The sequence below is a fragment of the Lithohypha guttulata genome (assembly GCF_036872675.1).
Source record: "Lithohypha guttulata strain CCFEE 5908 chromosome Unknown scaffold_2, whole genome shotgun sequence".
In the NCBI taxonomy this organism is placed as follows: domain Eukaryota; kingdom Fungi; phylum Ascomycota; class Eurotiomycetes; order Chaetothyriales; family Trichomeriaceae; genus Lithohypha; species Lithohypha guttulata.
The window spans coordinates 3,975,830-3,992,596 of NW_027042751.1; the positions used below are offsets into that span (position 1 = coordinate 3,975,830).

General features: G+C 49.0%; 9 protein-coding genes across 9 annotated transcripts; 2 read left to right on the forward strand and 7 right to left on the reverse strand.

The window, feature by feature from the left end:
- Positions 1–1,540: 1,540 nt before the first annotated feature.
- On the reverse strand, positions 1,541–3,391 carry LTR64_003565 (uncharacterized protein; the record flags this gene model as incomplete). Its single annotated transcript, XM_064897921.1, has 3 exons — positions 1,541–2,677; positions 2,727–2,998; positions 3,049–3,391. The coding sequence occupies 3 exons, from the start codon at positions 3,389–3,391 to the stop codon at positions 1,541–1,543; spliced, it is 1,752 nt and encodes a 583-aa protein (XP_064756871.1).
- A 623-nt stretch (positions 3,392–4,014) lies between these two features.
- LTR64_003566 (uncharacterized protein) lies at positions 4,015–5,221 on the reverse strand (the record flags this gene model as incomplete). The annotated part of the gene is made up of 2 exons (XM_064897922.1): positions 4,015–4,754; positions 4,807–5,221. The coding sequence occupies 2 exons, from the start codon at positions 5,219–5,221 to the stop codon at positions 4,015–4,017; spliced, it is 1,155 nt and encodes a 384-aa protein (XP_064756872.1).
- A 729-nt stretch (positions 5,222–5,950) lies between these two features.
- Positions 5,951–7,820, reverse strand: MDR1_1 (GTPase-activating protein; the record flags this gene model as incomplete). The annotated part of the gene is made up of 4 exons (XM_064897923.1): positions 5,951–6,109; positions 6,160–6,915; positions 6,997–7,419; positions 7,470–7,820. The coding sequence occupies 4 exons, from the start codon at positions 7,818–7,820 to the stop codon at positions 5,951–5,953; spliced, it is 1,689 nt and encodes a 562-aa protein (XP_064756873.1).
- A 2,116-nt stretch (positions 7,821–9,936) lies between these two features.
- LTR64_003568 (uncharacterized protein) lies at positions 9,937–10,653 on the reverse strand (the record flags this gene model as incomplete). The annotated part of the gene is made up of 1 exon (XM_064897924.1): positions 9,937–10,653. One exon carries the CDS (start codon positions 10,651–10,653, stop codon positions 9,937–9,939), a length of 717 nt encoding a protein of 238 aa, XP_064756874.1.
- A 770-nt stretch (positions 10,654–11,423) lies between these two features.
- Positions 11,424–12,490, reverse strand: MIR1 (mitochondrial phosphate carrier protein; the record flags this gene model as incomplete). The annotated part of the gene is made up of 3 exons (XM_064897925.1): positions 11,424–11,455; positions 11,508–12,339; positions 12,386–12,490. The coding sequence occupies 3 exons, from the start codon at positions 12,488–12,490 to the stop codon at positions 11,424–11,426; spliced, it is 969 nt and encodes a 322-aa protein (XP_064756875.1).
- Positions 12,491–13,637: 1,147 nt separating this feature from the next.
- LTR64_003570 (uncharacterized protein) lies at positions 13,638–14,030 on the forward strand (the record flags this gene model as incomplete). Its single annotated transcript, XM_064897926.1, has 3 exons — positions 13,638–13,651; positions 13,696–13,767; positions 13,817–14,030. The coding sequence occupies 3 exons, from the start codon at positions 13,638–13,640 to the stop codon at positions 14,028–14,030; spliced, it is 300 nt and encodes a 99-aa protein (XP_064756876.1).
- Positions 14,031–14,312: 282 nt separating this feature from the next.
- Positions 14,313–14,792, forward strand: LTR64_003571 (uncharacterized protein; the record flags this gene model as incomplete). The annotated part of the gene is made up of 1 exon (XM_064897927.1): positions 14,313–14,792. One exon carries the CDS (start codon positions 14,313–14,315, stop codon positions 14,790–14,792), a length of 480 nt encoding a protein of 159 aa, XP_064756877.1.
- A 201-nt stretch (positions 14,793–14,993) lies between these two features.
- On the reverse strand, positions 14,994–15,717 carry LTR64_003572 (uncharacterized protein; the record flags this gene model as incomplete). The annotated part of the gene is made up of 2 exons (XM_064897928.1): positions 14,994–15,032; positions 15,067–15,717. 2 exons carry the CDS (start codon positions 15,715–15,717, stop codon positions 14,994–14,996), a joined length of 690 nt encoding a protein of 229 aa, XP_064756878.1.
- Positions 15,718–15,772: 55 nt separating this feature from the next.
- On the reverse strand, positions 15,773–16,693 carry LTR64_003573 (uncharacterized protein; the record flags this gene model as incomplete). The annotated part of the gene is made up of 1 exon (XM_064897929.1): positions 15,773–16,693. One exon carries the CDS (start codon positions 16,691–16,693, stop codon positions 15,773–15,775), a length of 921 nt encoding a protein of 306 aa, XP_064756879.1.
- Positions 16,694–16,767: the final 74 nt, after the last annotated feature.

A 16,767-nucleotide genomic window follows, 5' to 3' on the forward strand; every position in this document is an offset into this window, starting at 1 on the left:
GATCGACTTGGGACCGCGTTGAGGTGTTTCGCCCTTGCCGAGGACCAGTACTTTGCGCGTCGTAGGTGACGATTGATCGTCCACAACAAATGCGCTGTACTCAAACCTATACCGTCGTGGCTTCAGCTATCGACTACGAACGACAAAGGCTAGAAGCGACAAACATAATGGTCTTCTACATTTTTCCATTATCACGAGTAAAAGTTGATAAAGTGTTACCATCCAGGAACCCAAATTTGGCCCAATCTCCAAAATCAGGCAGGACACATGTTCCTCGACCGCGACAAATTCATCAACTTCACAGTCATGTCTAAATTCATCTGCGACGAGTCTGCTCAAAGATCCATTTCAGCGCTTGTATGGTCGGCCCGCCAGATACGAAGCGTTACATGGAGGCCACTCCCTAATCTCGGGAGTAATAGACCTTCTCACCGTTTAGCTCGCGGCCATGTACTGCTACCGAATGTCTCATGAGGTGTTCTATCCTTCTAAAGGTCTTTAGGCGTCCTACAACGTTGCACTTAAACGGGTTCTCTTTTAAATGAACCGCTTTGTGCTCCCCTAACGAGCTCGAATTCTGGCAGACCTACGGTCTGTCAGCTCACAGGTAGTCCAAGGGATTAGATAGAGTCAATATACCATGTTGCAGGTTCTGCATACGTGCTCATTCCCAAGGGTGTGCTCCTCAAAATGCTTGGTCAAGGCGAGTTTCTGTATAGAACGCTTGTTACAATTAGGCCAATCACACCGATGCGGGCGAGTCCCTGTGCCACTTTCGACTGATCCGCCACGGCTTGCTCGATGACTTCGGCGTCCTTCTGGCGCCACATTCTTCGACTCGTCATCGGCTTCGCTGTCGATGTCGCTTTCTATTCCAGTGTTATTTGGGGCTCGTTCTGTGGCCAGTACCATGTTGATCCGCTGCCCAGCCTCTGTAGTCATTTTCCTGACTTCCTCCATCTCATCTGCCATCTCTGACTTCAGCTCTAGCATTTTACATTGGAATTCTGCCTCGATATTGTCTATCTCGGCTATTCACCACGCCTTCACTCGTGCCTTTGTTTCGTCCAGAATCTTGCCTTTAACAAAAAGAATGTATTATGGTTGTTGGTAAAGACAGATCTCCGCAGATCTTGAAAGACTTGGTTGTGGGATTTAGTCCGCACAATTTTGTAAGGAGCTAAATCGATGTGGTCTCGTTCTTCCAGTATGGCCAGGAAATCAAGGTATGCATCAAAGAGATTTCCATATTATTCGCTGCCAGCAGCAGCGAAGAGGCAGCTGAAGAAGTTGTGTGAACGAACAGAATAGAGGATGTAATCCTTCGGAAGTGTCAGACGTGACGAAGATTTTCGACAACGGTCACCATAAGTATCTTGGTACTTGCCCTGTTTTGCCAATATTAAGATAGGCGCAATCCCTTGCATAGGCACAGATGATCCGAAAACATGGTATCGAATATTGCAGGACTTTCGATTGGACGATTCCACATGCAGACGCAAGTAAGCTTGCACTTTCCCCAGAATCAGACAGTAGTAAATCAAAGCATGTACCGGAAGGCTTGACCTGTCGACAGTATTGAGTTGTCGTTCGTATTGTGAGCCATCAAATTCTCGGCCTCTTCGGATCTGCTGTCAGAAATGGTCATTGGAACCATTTCATATACTGATCCACTTGATCCCTGTCCATTCATCTTCTGCAGCTTCCATCTCAGTATTGCAGAAAGCAGAACCACACCTGACATGAAGAAACCTGAGACAAGCATGCCGGTCACATAGTAGGGACCGTCTCGTTTTGGAAAGAGATTCACGCCGATCAAAGGGCCACACTGGCCTACCACATTCATAATCATCATGGCTAATCCTTTCTCCTTGCGGCTGGGTTGATTGTTCAAGTTCCAGGTGATGATGAGGACGACCGAGCTGAAAAGACCCATGGCAGCACCGTAGACTGCAACGTAGCGAACAATAATGCCAGTGCCTTCTGAGAGTGTGTTCGTGGCCTCCAGGTGGCCCGAAAGCGCGGTAAGGAAGTAAGATGTCGCACTGATTCCGGAACAAGCCATAAGACAGTAACCGCGAGAGTCCGATACTGAATCTGAGAAGCGACCAATAAGCAGGACGAAGGCGAACGAGAAGAGGTACGGCGGTGCAGAGAGGATTTGTGATGTCAACGCTGAGAATTGCATGCTACGAATGACCGTAGGCAGGAACACAGGTAGCGAGGCAAAAGAGACATTGATAGAGAGGAAGATCAGAGCTTGAAGCCAGGCAATACTGCTTGACAAAGTCTTGAAGGTTTTCGAGGTCGTCAGCCGCGACAGGAGATGGTTGCTAGAAAGCGGCTTGTGTTCGTTACGAATCGTCGAATCCTCAAGGTGCTGCTCATCCTTCAATCTGAGTCGCGCCACCTTTCGTTCTCGTGCATTCAGATATCGTGCTTTGTCTGGCGAGTCAGGGATGAGGTACCACACAAAGATAGCGGTGATGATGCTCGGAAAGCCTTCGAAGAGAAACAGCGCTCGCCATGGCTCGATAGGTCCGTTCTGGTTAAGCTTGACGATAATCCAAGCAAGACCACTTGCGAAGCTTGTAGCAAGTGGTGCAGCTGAGATCTGGAGTCCGACTCGGTAGGCCAGCTCTTCACGTCGATAGAAGAAGGTCATATAGAAGGGCACCTGTATACAGTCAGTGTTGGAACGTTCGACTCATTTCTGATCAGCTCACTCCAGGTCCGAATGCTGCCTCGGTGACGCCGAGACATGCTCGAAGCGCACGCAGTTGGCTGAAAGAAGTCACCACTGATTGCAGCGATGCAACAACACCCCACGCCAGAACGCAGAGGCTGATATAGATGTGCGCCGGTACCAAGCGATACAGCAGTATCATCCATTCAAAAGCGATATATGTGATGTAGAAAGCCACGAGACAGTAATCAAACTCTCTATCTGAGAGCTGAAGAGCCTCTTCAAGTCCCGCGATTCTGGCATTACCAATATCTGAGCACGGTAAGCACTTGGTCTTCAGTATGAAGGAATCTTGTGCATACTGGAGCGGTCGAGGAAGGATAAGAGGTATAGAAATGCTAGAAGTAGAGTGAGCCTCCTATCGAACTTCTTGACAACAGCCTTCTCTTCTTCGTCTTCGTAGTCCTTGGACAATGTGTTTGCTCTTCTCACATGCCGAGTACGTGGTTTCTCAGCTTCATCGTGGGCATCGCTGCTATATGCATGGTCTTCTGAACAATATGTGGTTGAGATCGGGGCTACAAGGCCTTCGGCGAGTCCCTCGTTATTTACAATTTGTGGAGTGTATGTTTCGGCTCTGCTGCTAGCTATATGTCGCCGTGAGGTTGGTGCTGGTGAGGTCGCAGCACTGCTGGCGCGGGACATGGCACGGATCTTCGCTACTCTCCAACATAACGGGAGTCTAGCTTTGGATAGAGTTGTTCGAGAAGGGCAGGTCACAGGCGCAGCAACAAAGATACTCAGCTGCTGGATTTCATCGTGTTCAAGTAATACCATCAATTGAACCAAGGTACATGGCTGCCGCGGGTTCAGAAGTGTGTACAGCTGCGAATGAACTACGAGTACGGAGTAGCAGGGCTACCGCACAACTCCACTCTAACGGTCTTGGTGCGCGACGCGTGCTCTTCCAGCTGGTCCTACCTCCGAAAGCATAGTAGAACACCTTTGATATTTTGCCAATACTAGGTTCATTGATTCTTAGATGAATCCGGCCTGTAAGTCATCATTCGCTACCACTAGGTACGTAAGACGAGAAACGTGCCAAGACACCAACCGAGATGCAGGCTACCGCATGTAGCTTCCCGTCAATGTACAGTATTCGTCCTACATGACCTGCAATTCCTCCCTCATCGTGAGACCATCGACGAAACAAGCAGTCGAACCTAGTCTTCTTCGATAGTGACTGCTCTTCCTAGGGTCCACAGATAAAGTCGTGGCTACTGTATGAACTGAATGCTGACCCAGCTCACGCAGCAGCTTCAAGATCACTAGCCGGAACCTGGACAATACGAATCAACGGGCCGTGTGTAGCCAAATGGTATGCCGCTGTGGCCTCGCCCGGGATATTGGTTCTGTCGTCTTTTCGAGGTTCTCATATCCTTAGGAGAAATTTCTGGTGCGAAAAATTGTCTGCGATCACTCATACGTTCTCGGCTCCTTGGTCTCTGGCGATGTTCAAGTGCTCGGGCATGTCCATCAAAAAGGTCGAATCTATCGTTCTTGGCTCGAGGCTGTACTCTATCAGCTAGTTTGTCATTAGCTCGTATTTCGTGGAGGTGCTCTCGTCTGGTAACACGAGCTGGATTTCCCCTGTAGGTATCCCGGGACGCCAGAGGCTCATCAAACTTTCTCTTCTTGCCACCATGCAGTGTCATCGCAGTATGCTTCGCAACAGCTAACGTCATCTTGAGCTCGTCGAGTAATTGCTGGCCAGGATCCTTGTCTGCAAGATACTCAAGGGTATTCTCGGCTGTATCACGCAAGAACTTTGCAGCGGCCTGTTTGTCAAAGCTGTTGGAATCAGAGATGGCGAAGAAATCTTCTTTGGCCTTTTCGTACACTGTCCAGAGCCGAAGCGCTGCATCACCAACTTGTGCTGCAAGGATCGCGAAAATAGCTGGCTTTTGTTCCTGGCGATCTTTCTTAAACAAGCGCTTCTTATCTGGAGACAGACTTCTGCCACCTTTCGTGGGAACGGGGCCTTGTTGGAGCTGAGGAGCGGAATGTACTTAGGATGTTAATTATACTGACTGTCGAGCAGGGATGCACGATTGTCTCACCTTCGGACAAGGCCACAGGAGCAACGAGTGAGCTCTTCAACAACGACTCCTTCTGGATTGGGCTCAAGCTCATGGGAATAGCAAGAAATTCTTCACAATAGAATACGACGGCCGACGGGTTGTTCATGTCGTTGCCATTTCGCGTCAGTACAAGGAGAGTTTTGTCGTACACAGTGACGTGACAGTCCTGGAAAGCCTGTGAGCGCGATTTGATCAACTCGAGTTGTCTCCTGAAACTGCTGAAGAATTCAATTCTGTTATTCGATAAGACATCCTCGAGGCACAAATCGAGTTGGGAAATCTTTTGCGCTCGACGAACAAGTTCTTCCACTTCCTGGTCAGGGCCTGGGATAATTTGCGTCGGTGATGATGAGAAGAAAAGACCGTCGCTGTGTTGTGGTGGTGGTGAAGCCATAATGGATTGAGCGTTGGGTCGTGAAAGGATGCGAGCGAGAGGAAGGTGCGATCAGAAGAGAGGGAAGGAACAGATGCCGCGACTGCCATGTGGCTGCAGGATAGCACTTTTTCCTTTGTAGTGACAAAACTTCACTCCAAGTATTTGCTCTGCAGTGAAAACAGGATGGACTCATTATTGTTCATCCTCTGCACATCAAGGACTGCTGTCCGCTGCAGCTTGCCTGGTTAGCTTGATACCAACGCACATAGCAGCCACATATTCTATGTCAGTGATGATTTTGTGACCCATGGAGTGCTAAACTTGACGCCTTCGCAACTAAAATGTGCTGGTCTTATAATCGTCCTCCCACAAGCACATTACTTTGTATAATCTATTCAACTTCTTAAGTGACACATGGAATGGAGGAAGACCTAGGCCACGACACCTCAAATCATACGAGGAACCAGACCTATCTTCTAGAACAACAAGTCGTAAATTAATCGGCTCTGTTGGATCTGCATTTTATATATCTGGTGAAGGTCCAAGATTCGCAGCGTCATATTTGTAAATGAATTTGGATTATGCTGTATATGTTCACTCCCTGATTTTCCGAAAATGATCTTAGTATTGTGCTGATTCTGAGCTCCTCTAAACGTTCAAAGGGTATCGTTCTATTTTCTAGCATTTTCTTGTACAAAACAGTCCTTCAACTCCAATACACGTGATTCCACGGACCTTACCCAAGATTTAGAAGTCCTGTCTAGCATGCTTGGACTTCCTGCGAATCGCTGTGCCATATTTGAATAGGACGAACGGTATGGGAATGAAAGCGATCGAAAGGAATGCCAACGTCGACGAAGCCCATCCAACACCAAGGTATTGATACATTGCGGTTGCAAAGAGCGGCTACAAGGTACGTCAGTATGCTGTAAGGAGGCGAATGTAACTGAACTCACAAAGCCTGCTCCAAAACAAGATCGGAAGAAGTCATTTCCTGCTAACACGCTTGCCGCATATTCCGGATATGCATCGGATAGATAGTTGAGCACTGAATTAAACAGAAGGAAAGTTCCAACGGAGAAGAATCCAGATCCGACAATGGGCATCATCCAATGAACGGTCGGTCGTGAGCTCCATCCGAACCAGAAAAGACAGATGGGTATTGCAAAAGCACCCACAAAGCTCGGGGGTAGTCGCCATTCAGGCTGGAGCTCTCCCTTGTCGTTGAATTTGGGCTCGATATATTTGTGTTGATACCAGACAAATGGCGGTATAGTGACCAACGTACCAACCAGGATGCCCAAAAATGCAAGGCCTTGAGTGCCAAGAGAAAATCCATAGATTTCAATAAACACAATCGGGAAGGACTCGAACCAAACATAGAGCAGCCCGTAAACGAGAGCAATGTAAAGATTCAGGCAGAAACAGATCGGTTCGAAAAGAGATAAGGTGAATGGCCGGACCAGAGTCATGCGCACCATATTCATAGGCTTCATATCCGCTCCCGCAATTTCACCTTCAGAAACGAGTTTGTCGTTACCAGTCAGCTTCCGAAGTCGACGGGCACGGCGGTAAAGGATATTAGCCGAGGACGTCTCAGGCAGAAACGGAACCAAGACGGCGAGACAGAAGCCGCTCAACCACATCAGCTCCCAGATCGTCCATGTCCATCCCCTGGCTTCGGCGGCGAACCCACCGAGGAGTGGTCCGAGCTAATTACAGTTAGCAAAATGGGAAGGACAAAGAAAGCAGGTACTTGCAGTCGGCCCGCATATTGCACCTATGCCCCATACAGCGATGCCATACGTTCTTTTCGCAGGGCTGTACATGTCGCCAATGGACGCACCACCTGTGGCTAATGATGGAGATCCAATGAAACCAGTCAGGAATCGAAAAGCTAACAGCATTCCGAAATTGACAGCCAAAGCGGTCGGCACCTGGAGGACCACGAAGAGTGCTAGCGTACCAATGTAGACGGGATTGCGACCGATGGCCGGTATCTCTGAGAGCGGCGCGAAGACCATGGGGCCAATGCCGTAAGCGACCACGAAGAGGGTAAGACCCAAGGTGGCAGCGACTCGACTGACACCGAAGACTCTTGTAATGTCGTTGAGGCCTGCTGTATAGATGCTGCTGCCTACGTAGACAGAGAATGTGAGTAGGCAAATGAGGAAGGTCGTCCAGAACCTCTTCGGGCGGCTCCAGTTTTTGGGGTTCTGTACCACGTTAACGACAATCTGTACCTTGAGCCTGAGTGAAAACATACCTCCTGATCATCAGGTCCATACCAGTCCACGACATAGACATCCTTCCCTTTCTCTTGATCGACTGGTCTGCCTTTGTGCAAGTCATCATTGCCAACAGCTGTTGAGGTTGAGCTAGAAGAGTTCGGAGACGAGTCGCGTCGAACGGGTGTATCTGGACCATCTTCTTGTTTCTCTGATACTTCTTCAGGCAACTCTGTTTGACCATGCTGTGCCATGTTGGCAGACTTCTCTCTGTGCACATACTTCTGCCATATTTCGGGGTTGCGCTCTTCCTCGTATAGCAAGACTTTGTTCTTTGTTGCTAATCGTATGAGTTGTCCCAAGACTGAGTCGCGTATGGTATCATACATGGTGACACGCACAGAGGAAGGTCAGTGAAGGTATGTACGACAGTCACTAGTGGAGATCGAGCCACAGCGCAATCGTGCACCACTTGAGTCTTATATGAAATGAGTTTGGTGAAGCATGCTGACGATTTCACATCTCGATAGACGTCATATCATCATAGTGTATAGCGAAATTGTTCCCTACCTTTCCGGCAGCGAGGCTCCAAGTGGGTTTCTTGTATGTCAGTCGAAGTATAATTGATGATCCAAGTCGGATTCGGGGAACGAAGATGCGAATGTACTGAGCTAAGCTCAGTAACAGTGGCAATATCCTCAGAAAGGTATTGCACGCCATTAGTCGAAGGCGCCATGCATGGTAACAGTACGGTAGCTGGTTGCGGCAGCGCAGATCCGATCTTTTTCATCGAGAATGCGGAAAATCATGAAGGTCTATGACGAGACAGGTGGGTTTCTGAGTCTCAAGCCTCACGAAGTCGCCTTGGCAGGCTTGTTCTTGTAGCTTGTCACATCGATGTATGAAGCACTACTCGTACTGCACCTGGATATTATTAGCCATTATGGAAGGGTCGCAGGAATTCAAGATTTGTAAACGGATGATTGAAGAAAGAAGAGGAGTCGAATCGAGCCTAGCGTTTGTTCTTCCGAAAGAAAGGCTCCTGCTTCTATTGTAACGTTAGCTCGCGTAAACACATTGTTTGCACGTGTTAACAACTTTTGTGAGTCTCGAGATAGAAAGACCTCAGTACGTACTTAGACAGCCCACGACGGCGGCAATGTATATCTGAGGACAGACCAGCTGGCAACGCAGGCTGCCGCCAAGCCGCCAAGACCCAAAGCACTACATAAACCTCGCCATCATCCGCAACTCTTCTTTTGCGATCTTCCATCCCAGTGCACGGGCATTACCTATATCAGTGAGGATTCGTCCGAGATTAGGTTTTTGCTAGTTGAAAACTACAACTATGACCGCTCTTGTTGGCCTTCGGGTCGTCAAGGAATTTTTGATCGAGATCTAAATGACATTTATCTTTTCAATGCTGTCGGCGCCTAGAGCGCAGAAGTGAGGAAGAGACGGGATCAGTGCATACCTTGCCGAAGCCTCATCACTACACACATAGGGAAGGCAAATGACACCTATCGTTGTGGATGCATAGTACAACATGCATTGCCTTCATACGATACGTCGATGATCCCGAAAGACTGGTGATTGGCCCTTCGCACGAGAAGCAACAAGCGCTGGACTATAACGATGGAACAGTGCCTTTAGTCGCGTCTACTTAGCACTGTGTTTCGATGCCTGGTGAGGAGATAGAGACAACTTGGCAGTATTTACAAGACACGCCTGATCAGCGCAGGAGGTAGTCCTATTTGTAACCGAGCTGCAGTCTGGCTAATCTTTGAAGGAGTTCTCGGTAAACAGACATATCGGCATATCACCCTCGTTCTCCCGCGCTTGAAACACTCAGGACCATCCTCAATTGATCGACTCTTGAATGACGATGCAAAATTTCGCCTCAAAGTAGTCACTACCGCACTCGAGACCTTCAGAAACAGTTATCACCTCAAATGTAAGACCTCAAGCCTTGAATCGAAGATCTGTGTCTGCAACTAGAGGGTAAATACACAAAGAGGAAGGACAAACCACAGGAACCTACACGGCACATTAACGAGCTCAAGAGCTAGAAGAAAGACAATAACCACCCCAACGGCCAGATGAGTTGCCTACCTTGACTCATTTGGGCACAATGTTTGCAGGATGGATATAGAAAGTCCATGCAACAGACACGAATGGCTAGGAGCCCCAGGAGCGTGCTAGAGAGGAATATTTTCAGCAATATTACGACATAGATTGAGAACAAGAAAGATGCCTTTTTGGGGGGAGGCTACTTGTTCCGATCATGATATGCAGCAGAAATGGAGAAAGCTAGCGACGAATATATTGCCAGTATATCATGCTAACTGAACTCTTTTGCATTGCAGACAGCATCCAGCACCCAACCTTCGAAGTGTCGTCTAGATCTCATGTTCTTTCTCCTCGACTGTCACATCCTCGGGCAGCTGGGTGTTTACACCAAGCGAACCCAGACATGCAACTTTACTCATAGAACACGATCCAAACTCAATGCTTCCCACTCTTTCTGCGTTCTTCCTCCATCTCCTTGACCATATCATCAAATCTCCACATCCCCGCAACACCACCAACAGCAACTGCAGCCTCCCACATCCACCACGTACGCGAAAACGCAGGCACCCAGTACTTCTTCATCCGCGTTTGCGCCATGTGTCCCGTCTCAGCTGAATGAATGGCAAACATGCCGATTAAGACAAAGTCCTTGATAGACGCCGTCAACCTCGCTAGACCAGGGACGATACCACCGACACTGTAGATTTTAGACGCCAGGGTACCGGCCTCGGGCAAAAATGCTTTGGCAGGATACAGCGTGAACAGCACAAAGCACATGAGGCTGAAGATTTGCAAGGCCCATTGCCATGGCTTATTTGGTAGGACGAATTTGTCGACTTTGAACTCTGCCATGTCTAGCTTTTGGAGACATTCTTTGTGCATGGCTACGAGACGTTCGCGTGCCTCGCCGAGATGCTTCATTGGCGGATCTATGCGGACGAGGTTGCGGCCTTTTGGATGGGAGATGATGATGTGGTCGAGAGTGATGTCTTCGAGCTTAAGAGTACCTATTGGTGGGGGCGGACGTAGAGAGGTTGGCACCTTGCAGAAGTGGTTCAGGTAGAGAGCCAACGAGTCAGAATGGTCAGCTGTCATGTGTGTCAAGACATGACTTTTCATGGCTTCCATCTTTGGGTCTGTAGTCGAAGCCATATCAAGGTTTTTGATGAAGAAGAGTTGTCAGTTTGATAGTGGCAAGTGAGGTTGGTGGTTGTGCCAATGTCTTCAGACAATTTTTGAGCCTGGTTCTCTGTGTCTGTGCCTGCTTGCTGTAGCGGGCCCTTCGACAATTCAAGTCTCGGGTTAATCGACGTTGACTGGCTTGCCTCGAACGTGATCTTGAGTCGGTATCTTGGCGTGATACGGAGCTTGGCGAAACGCGGGCTGTCGAAACGCCCATACTGTACATTTACAAATGCCAGTTTTAATCTACGTACGCTTTATGCTTCAATGTTGCTCAAGTCCGCTGAAAGACCAATTCCCAACGTCTCAGCTGTGGTTTAATGTCAAGTCTACTCGAGACTACTCTCGCCTATGAGCAAGCAGCTAATGGGATCGTTACACACAATGAGGTCAAGCATTCACGTCAAAGGTTTTGGAGCTGATATCGCAGCTTTGCCTCCCTCAATGTAGGACACAACTTTTCGATTGATTGGTAGTACAAGCTAACAAGCACATATCATAGCGTGCTCTACGCGCTCAAATATAGTAATGCGCAATTTGCTTGCATGAGGGACGCTTGCCTTCTCCATATCCAGAAAGCCACGCGTCTATTCATATCATGCTGCGTTTGTGCAGTACCATCTATACTCGTCTAGTCGAAACTGAAAATATCCTTGATTATGCGATCCATGCGAAGAAACCCGTAAATGCGTCTCAAAGAAATCGATAGGTTGCGGAAAAGGGTCGAGGAGATAGGTCAGTTATTTAGAGATTTCGACACCACCGGTGGCACCTAGTAGAACGTTAGCTCGAGTCGTGCCTTCGGACATGTGAAATCAACTTACCAATGACTCTCTTGATATCACCATAAATGGCGAACTGACCAGCAGTAAGAGTACCGACCATGAATAGACGAGCACCGATACCAGCATATGAACCTCGGAAACCAAGCTCTTGAGCAATCTTGATCAATCTGCTGGTTGTGCCCTCACCAGGCAGACCCTTGGTCTTGTTGATCTTGGAAAGCATAGTATCAGCAGGCTGAGAAACGAGGGCTGCAGCGAAACCAGCGATCAAACCAGATCCCAAGTTGATCAGGGTCTTTGTGCCATCACTCGCGGTGTTCTTGTCGACCGACCTAAAGATAGCTTCTGAGACCTTCTCATAGACGACGAACTTGGCCATGGTATAAGGAACCTGCTTGAAGAGGATAGGGCCGAAACCGGAGTAAAATGCACCCAAACCCTCAGTTCTGTAGATCTTGCCAAAGCCACCAACGAGACCATTAGCGAAGGTTGGCTCGGAGACAAGTCGAATTCGAGTGGCCTCGAGAGGGCAGAGAGCGATATCAGCAAAGAACTCTGCACAAGCGGATGAGGCAAGGTATACAGCAGTTCTGTTGTTGGAGGCAGTCTCATAGCCGAGCAGGTTTATCGACTGTTGCTTGAAGAATTCGTAACCACCGAACTTGAAAGCGCCTTGCAAGAAGTAACCTGCAAAGGTTGGGCCGACACCGGTCAGAAGGGCACCTGCACCTTCATTCTGAACGACTTGTCTGAAGCCTCCAATAAGACCTCTGTTGTATGTGACGGGATCGAGCTGGATTCTGGTCTTGACGACGTCGACAGGAGTAAGACCACCGTGGGTGACGGAGCAGCAGACTGCGCCAGCAAAGGCCTATGTTGGTTAGCTTGTACTTTTAATGTGCTTGTTCGAGACATACGAATCTGCCGTACAGACCAAGTCCTGATAGCTTCTTTGGCTCTTGAGCCGCCAGCGCAGGAAGTGCTGGATCTGAAGTCGTCTTTGGTCCTGTGAGTGCAGCCATTGCGTCTGTATTTTACCAAGAGTGGAGATAAGGACACGAGACAGTCACGATTGATAAAGTATCAAATGGTCAGATGCGCAAGCTGGGGAAGCTGGAGATGAATTGTTTTGTAAGAACTTTCAGTGAACGTAGCGCAGGGGAGAAAGCAACGAAAACGTACCGGGCTTGCAACTGCTGGAAGAATTTTAGCTCTACCGGGCTTTCGGCGGATCTAACCCGAGCCAATTTGGTCCCAACGATTGGAAGTCCACTATCGACACACGTGCTTCTATCTAACCACTAAATACCTCACAGCCACCGTTAACTGACGCGTCGAACGCGCTGTGAAGACTGCTTCACGTTCCTGGGAAACGCCTGTACATCTCTGATCAATAACATACGTTTGTCTTACCACGAACAAGCTCACAGAGTATATCGAAATCCAACCTCACCACTTTTCTAGGACGTCTTGCTCATCTCACAAAGTCGACGATATTTTGGCACGTTTTGCCGGCACCTTGTCCACCTGTGCAGCCCTAAAAGTGGCCGATCACGATAGAGCAGCTCAATTGCTTTCGTGCCTCCTTCTTTGCCTTGTCTCTTTGCATACCGGACCCTGACTGAGCAGGAAGTCCTGTAGCGTGTGAACGTCAGACGAATCCATCTATAAATGTTCCTGATGCTGCACCTTCTGACCGTGAGTATATCGCTCGGCAGGTAGGAGGACTTCATCGGCTTCTCCACACTCACAGCATGCTAATGGAGGATACCGACATGTACATTGAACACAAGCTGAAATTCGTGGAGAGTCTGTCCCATGCAGTACTCGTGACATTGCTGAAGTATCGAGCACGTCCAAGTTCAATCTGATTTTGAAAGTTTGCAACAACCTGAACGTGATTCCGTTGTGTTTGAATGCTTGGGGGATTCGCGTTCGTTCTGTTACGCATACAATTTTTTGTGATGGCATCGTCTTCGAGTCAAATAGAAGTGCTCTACACACCTATGAAACATGAGTTGGAGAATATATGGATCGAATACGGATGTGAAAACAAGGTTTTGCAGAAAGGCTGGGTCAAAGATGAGGGTAGAAGACCCTTGCCAGTTGATATGATCTATGATAAGGATTGTCCGATCAAACTAAGGCATGGTGCAACAATCCTCACAGATGTCTTTTGACCAGTAGGTTCTGATGACAGTCCAGTGCCTGCTATCTTGCCTTGCAGTATTTTCGGCAAGACTGGTTCAGGTTGGCTGGTGCCATTGGAGTACGATGTCCTTCTGACTTATCGTCTCAGGTAAGCTAAGCTTGGATATCTTCCCTCGGCGGCTTGGTATACCTCGTAGTCGGACCAGCGGTCTAGAAGAATGGGAGGCGCCAGATCCGGCAGAATGGATTCAGCGTGGCTATGCCGTAGTCAACACGGATGCTCGTGGCACATTCAAGTCGGAGGGCAATATGGCTGTTCATGGTACGCAAGAAGGGCGTGATGGTTACGACACGTTTTTTGATCGATACCTGAAAGGCAAAGCAATGGATGGGAAGAAACTCCAAAATTGAGACTCTCACTTCTAGGTTCAACCAACCATCGGTCGTAGCCCGACCAATCACAGCATATCCTCCCCCAGATTTCAAGTACCAGGCTCTATATGTTGACGGCGCGACTGGCCGGTTACAACACCAAGCACTTTCCGACGAGAGCTCATCGAGCTATGATGCCACCGTCCCGTGGTCCTATCCACCCACATCGTACTTGGCTTCACTTTCAACTTTGACAAGCACACAGAACTTTTTGGCTTCTCCAGGGCAGAGCTATACATGTTAACGCCAGACCACGACGACATGGACGTCTACATCGTGATCAGAGAATTCGACAAGCACGGCAATCCACTACAGCACTTCAACACCCCTTTCAAAGACTTGCCAGCCGGCACGACCGCAGCTGATATTCCTAGCGAGAACGTCTGGCGGTACGTCGGATCGAACGGTCGTCTTCGCGCACCTCATCATGCTGTTCAGCGCGAGCCAGACTACTCCGAGGAGAAGTTGAGGTTGCTGTCTGATGCCTACGTCTGGCATCCACATGACAAGGGAGAGAAGCTCACCCTCAACGAGGTCGTCAACCTGGAGATTACCATGTGGCCTGGAGGGTTGGTTTTCCACAAAGGCGAGTCTATGAGGTTTGATGTGCTTGTGCATCATCCCGTTATGCCTGAATTCGAGGGTCTCGATAAGCAGATGCGCAATTTCAACGTCGGAAGGCATGTGTTGCATACTAGTGGTAGGTATCCTTCGAGTTTGCGCTTGGCTTTGTCGGATTGAGTTATGAGTGGGAGCCTGACCGGAATGAGTACTTTCAAGGACGTTATCATCTATTTTAGGCCAAGAGACACTTACACGTCACAATGAGAAATTGATATCCTCCCATCTATCGATCTGAGGAGCATGATGGCTATGCCTACGAATTCGTGTCTACAGGAAAATGCAGCAACTTGTCTATCAGTCTCTCCCACGACTTGGACGTCATGCCACCTCGCTGTCCTCGCCATGCAACAATCCCGTCTGGTCTTACAAGAACAGAACCATCCTCACTCACACCACACTGACGAGCCCACATCTCATCTACATCATCCCAACCACCATCGCCAACATGCTCATACCGCACTCGATCGTCTCCAAGTTCCTCCCACCCAGACCCTCTAGCCAGCAACAACAGCTGACTCATCCCAACCAGATCAAACACAGGTTTTCGCTTATTCCCCTTGTGTGACCACGCGTGCGGCACAAAATGCCCTGGTATCGTCGACGGGACGTAGAACTCTGGATTCAACGTCCCATCCGCCCGTAATTGTCCAGTATGGAACTCGCCGCCTCCATTGTTAACACCAGCTGACGGGTAGAACCAGCCGACAACCGCTCCAGGTGCTTTGAATTCACAACCAAGAACTTTTTGCGCACGGCCGATGGCATCGCGTTTTGCCGCGTAGTCTGGATGAGTCTCATCAAAGGCAGGGGCGATCTTTGCTTGGTTCTCCTCAATGGATTTACCCGGGCTCAAGCCAAGCGCTACATCCATTATCGCGGCGTGACTTCGCATGTTATGTAGACTTGAGAGGCCTACACGCTTACCGACCGGTTGTCGCTCGGTGTTGTACGTGTCGAGGAGGGCGTCGTACTTGCGTTCGTCCCTGAGAGCAAGCTCGAGCTTCCATATCAGGTTGTTTGCATCTTGAATGCCGGTGTTCATCCCTAATGCGCCCCGGGGCGGGATTTTGTGCCCTGCATCACCGACGAGGATGACACTATCGACGTGATATTATTCTGGAGATGGCGTTGACGTTCCAGTGGCTGAAGCTACGCAGCTCGACTGGCAAATCGGCGATGTTCAATGTGCGTCGAAGTCTGTCGATCATCGTTTGTTGGTCGAATCGTTCTGGGTCGTGTTCGGTTACTCCGCATGCAAATACCCATTCTTCTTCGCCAGGTTGCAGCGGCCACGGACCTATCTGATACAGATAGCCGGTCTTTGTACTTCCTCCCATTTTGGGATTAGTAGACCAGGTGATGAAATTTCGTGGATCGGGGTGGAGGCTGCGCAGGGGCGACCTAAACTGTGCGAAGACCATATCAAAGATGTTGCGCTCACCAAGCCAGGAGACACCGAGTTTGGTAGTGAAAGGACGACCACCATCTGCTGCTATGAAAGATCGCGCTTTGACACTATAGTCCTCGTCACGGCTTCGTACTGTCAGCTTGACATGGTCTTCAAACTGCTCTAAGTCCCTAACTTCAGTAGCATATCTGACCCCATCCAGGTTCAGCGCCACAGCTATGCGTCTCAATATTGGCTCTAACCGTATCTGTGGCAGAATGCAGTAGCGTGAAGATGAAAGTCTCTCATACTCCTCTGCATAGATACCGCCACCCCACGCGTCACGAGACACAATCTCTCGACCCTCGGCGCCCAGAGACGTATAACAAGCAGTCCTACCAGCAATTTCAGGTGGTGCGCAATGCTCGTATACTTCGTCTTCTATGCCTATGATCCGAAAGATCTCGGTTGTTCTTTGGTTGATACCGCATGCTTTTGGATGTATAGAAGTGTCTGGGTAGCGTTCGAAGACGACATTGTCGATGCCGCGAAGTGATAGCAAGATCGAGCATGTCAGTCCAACAGGACCATCACCAATGATGGCGATATCATGCTGTTCTATACCAGCCATACAGAAATGATAGTGATATAGTTGTTGGCTTCAAATTGAGATGTGTCTGAGGGTAAAATCAAGCCGAGTATTCT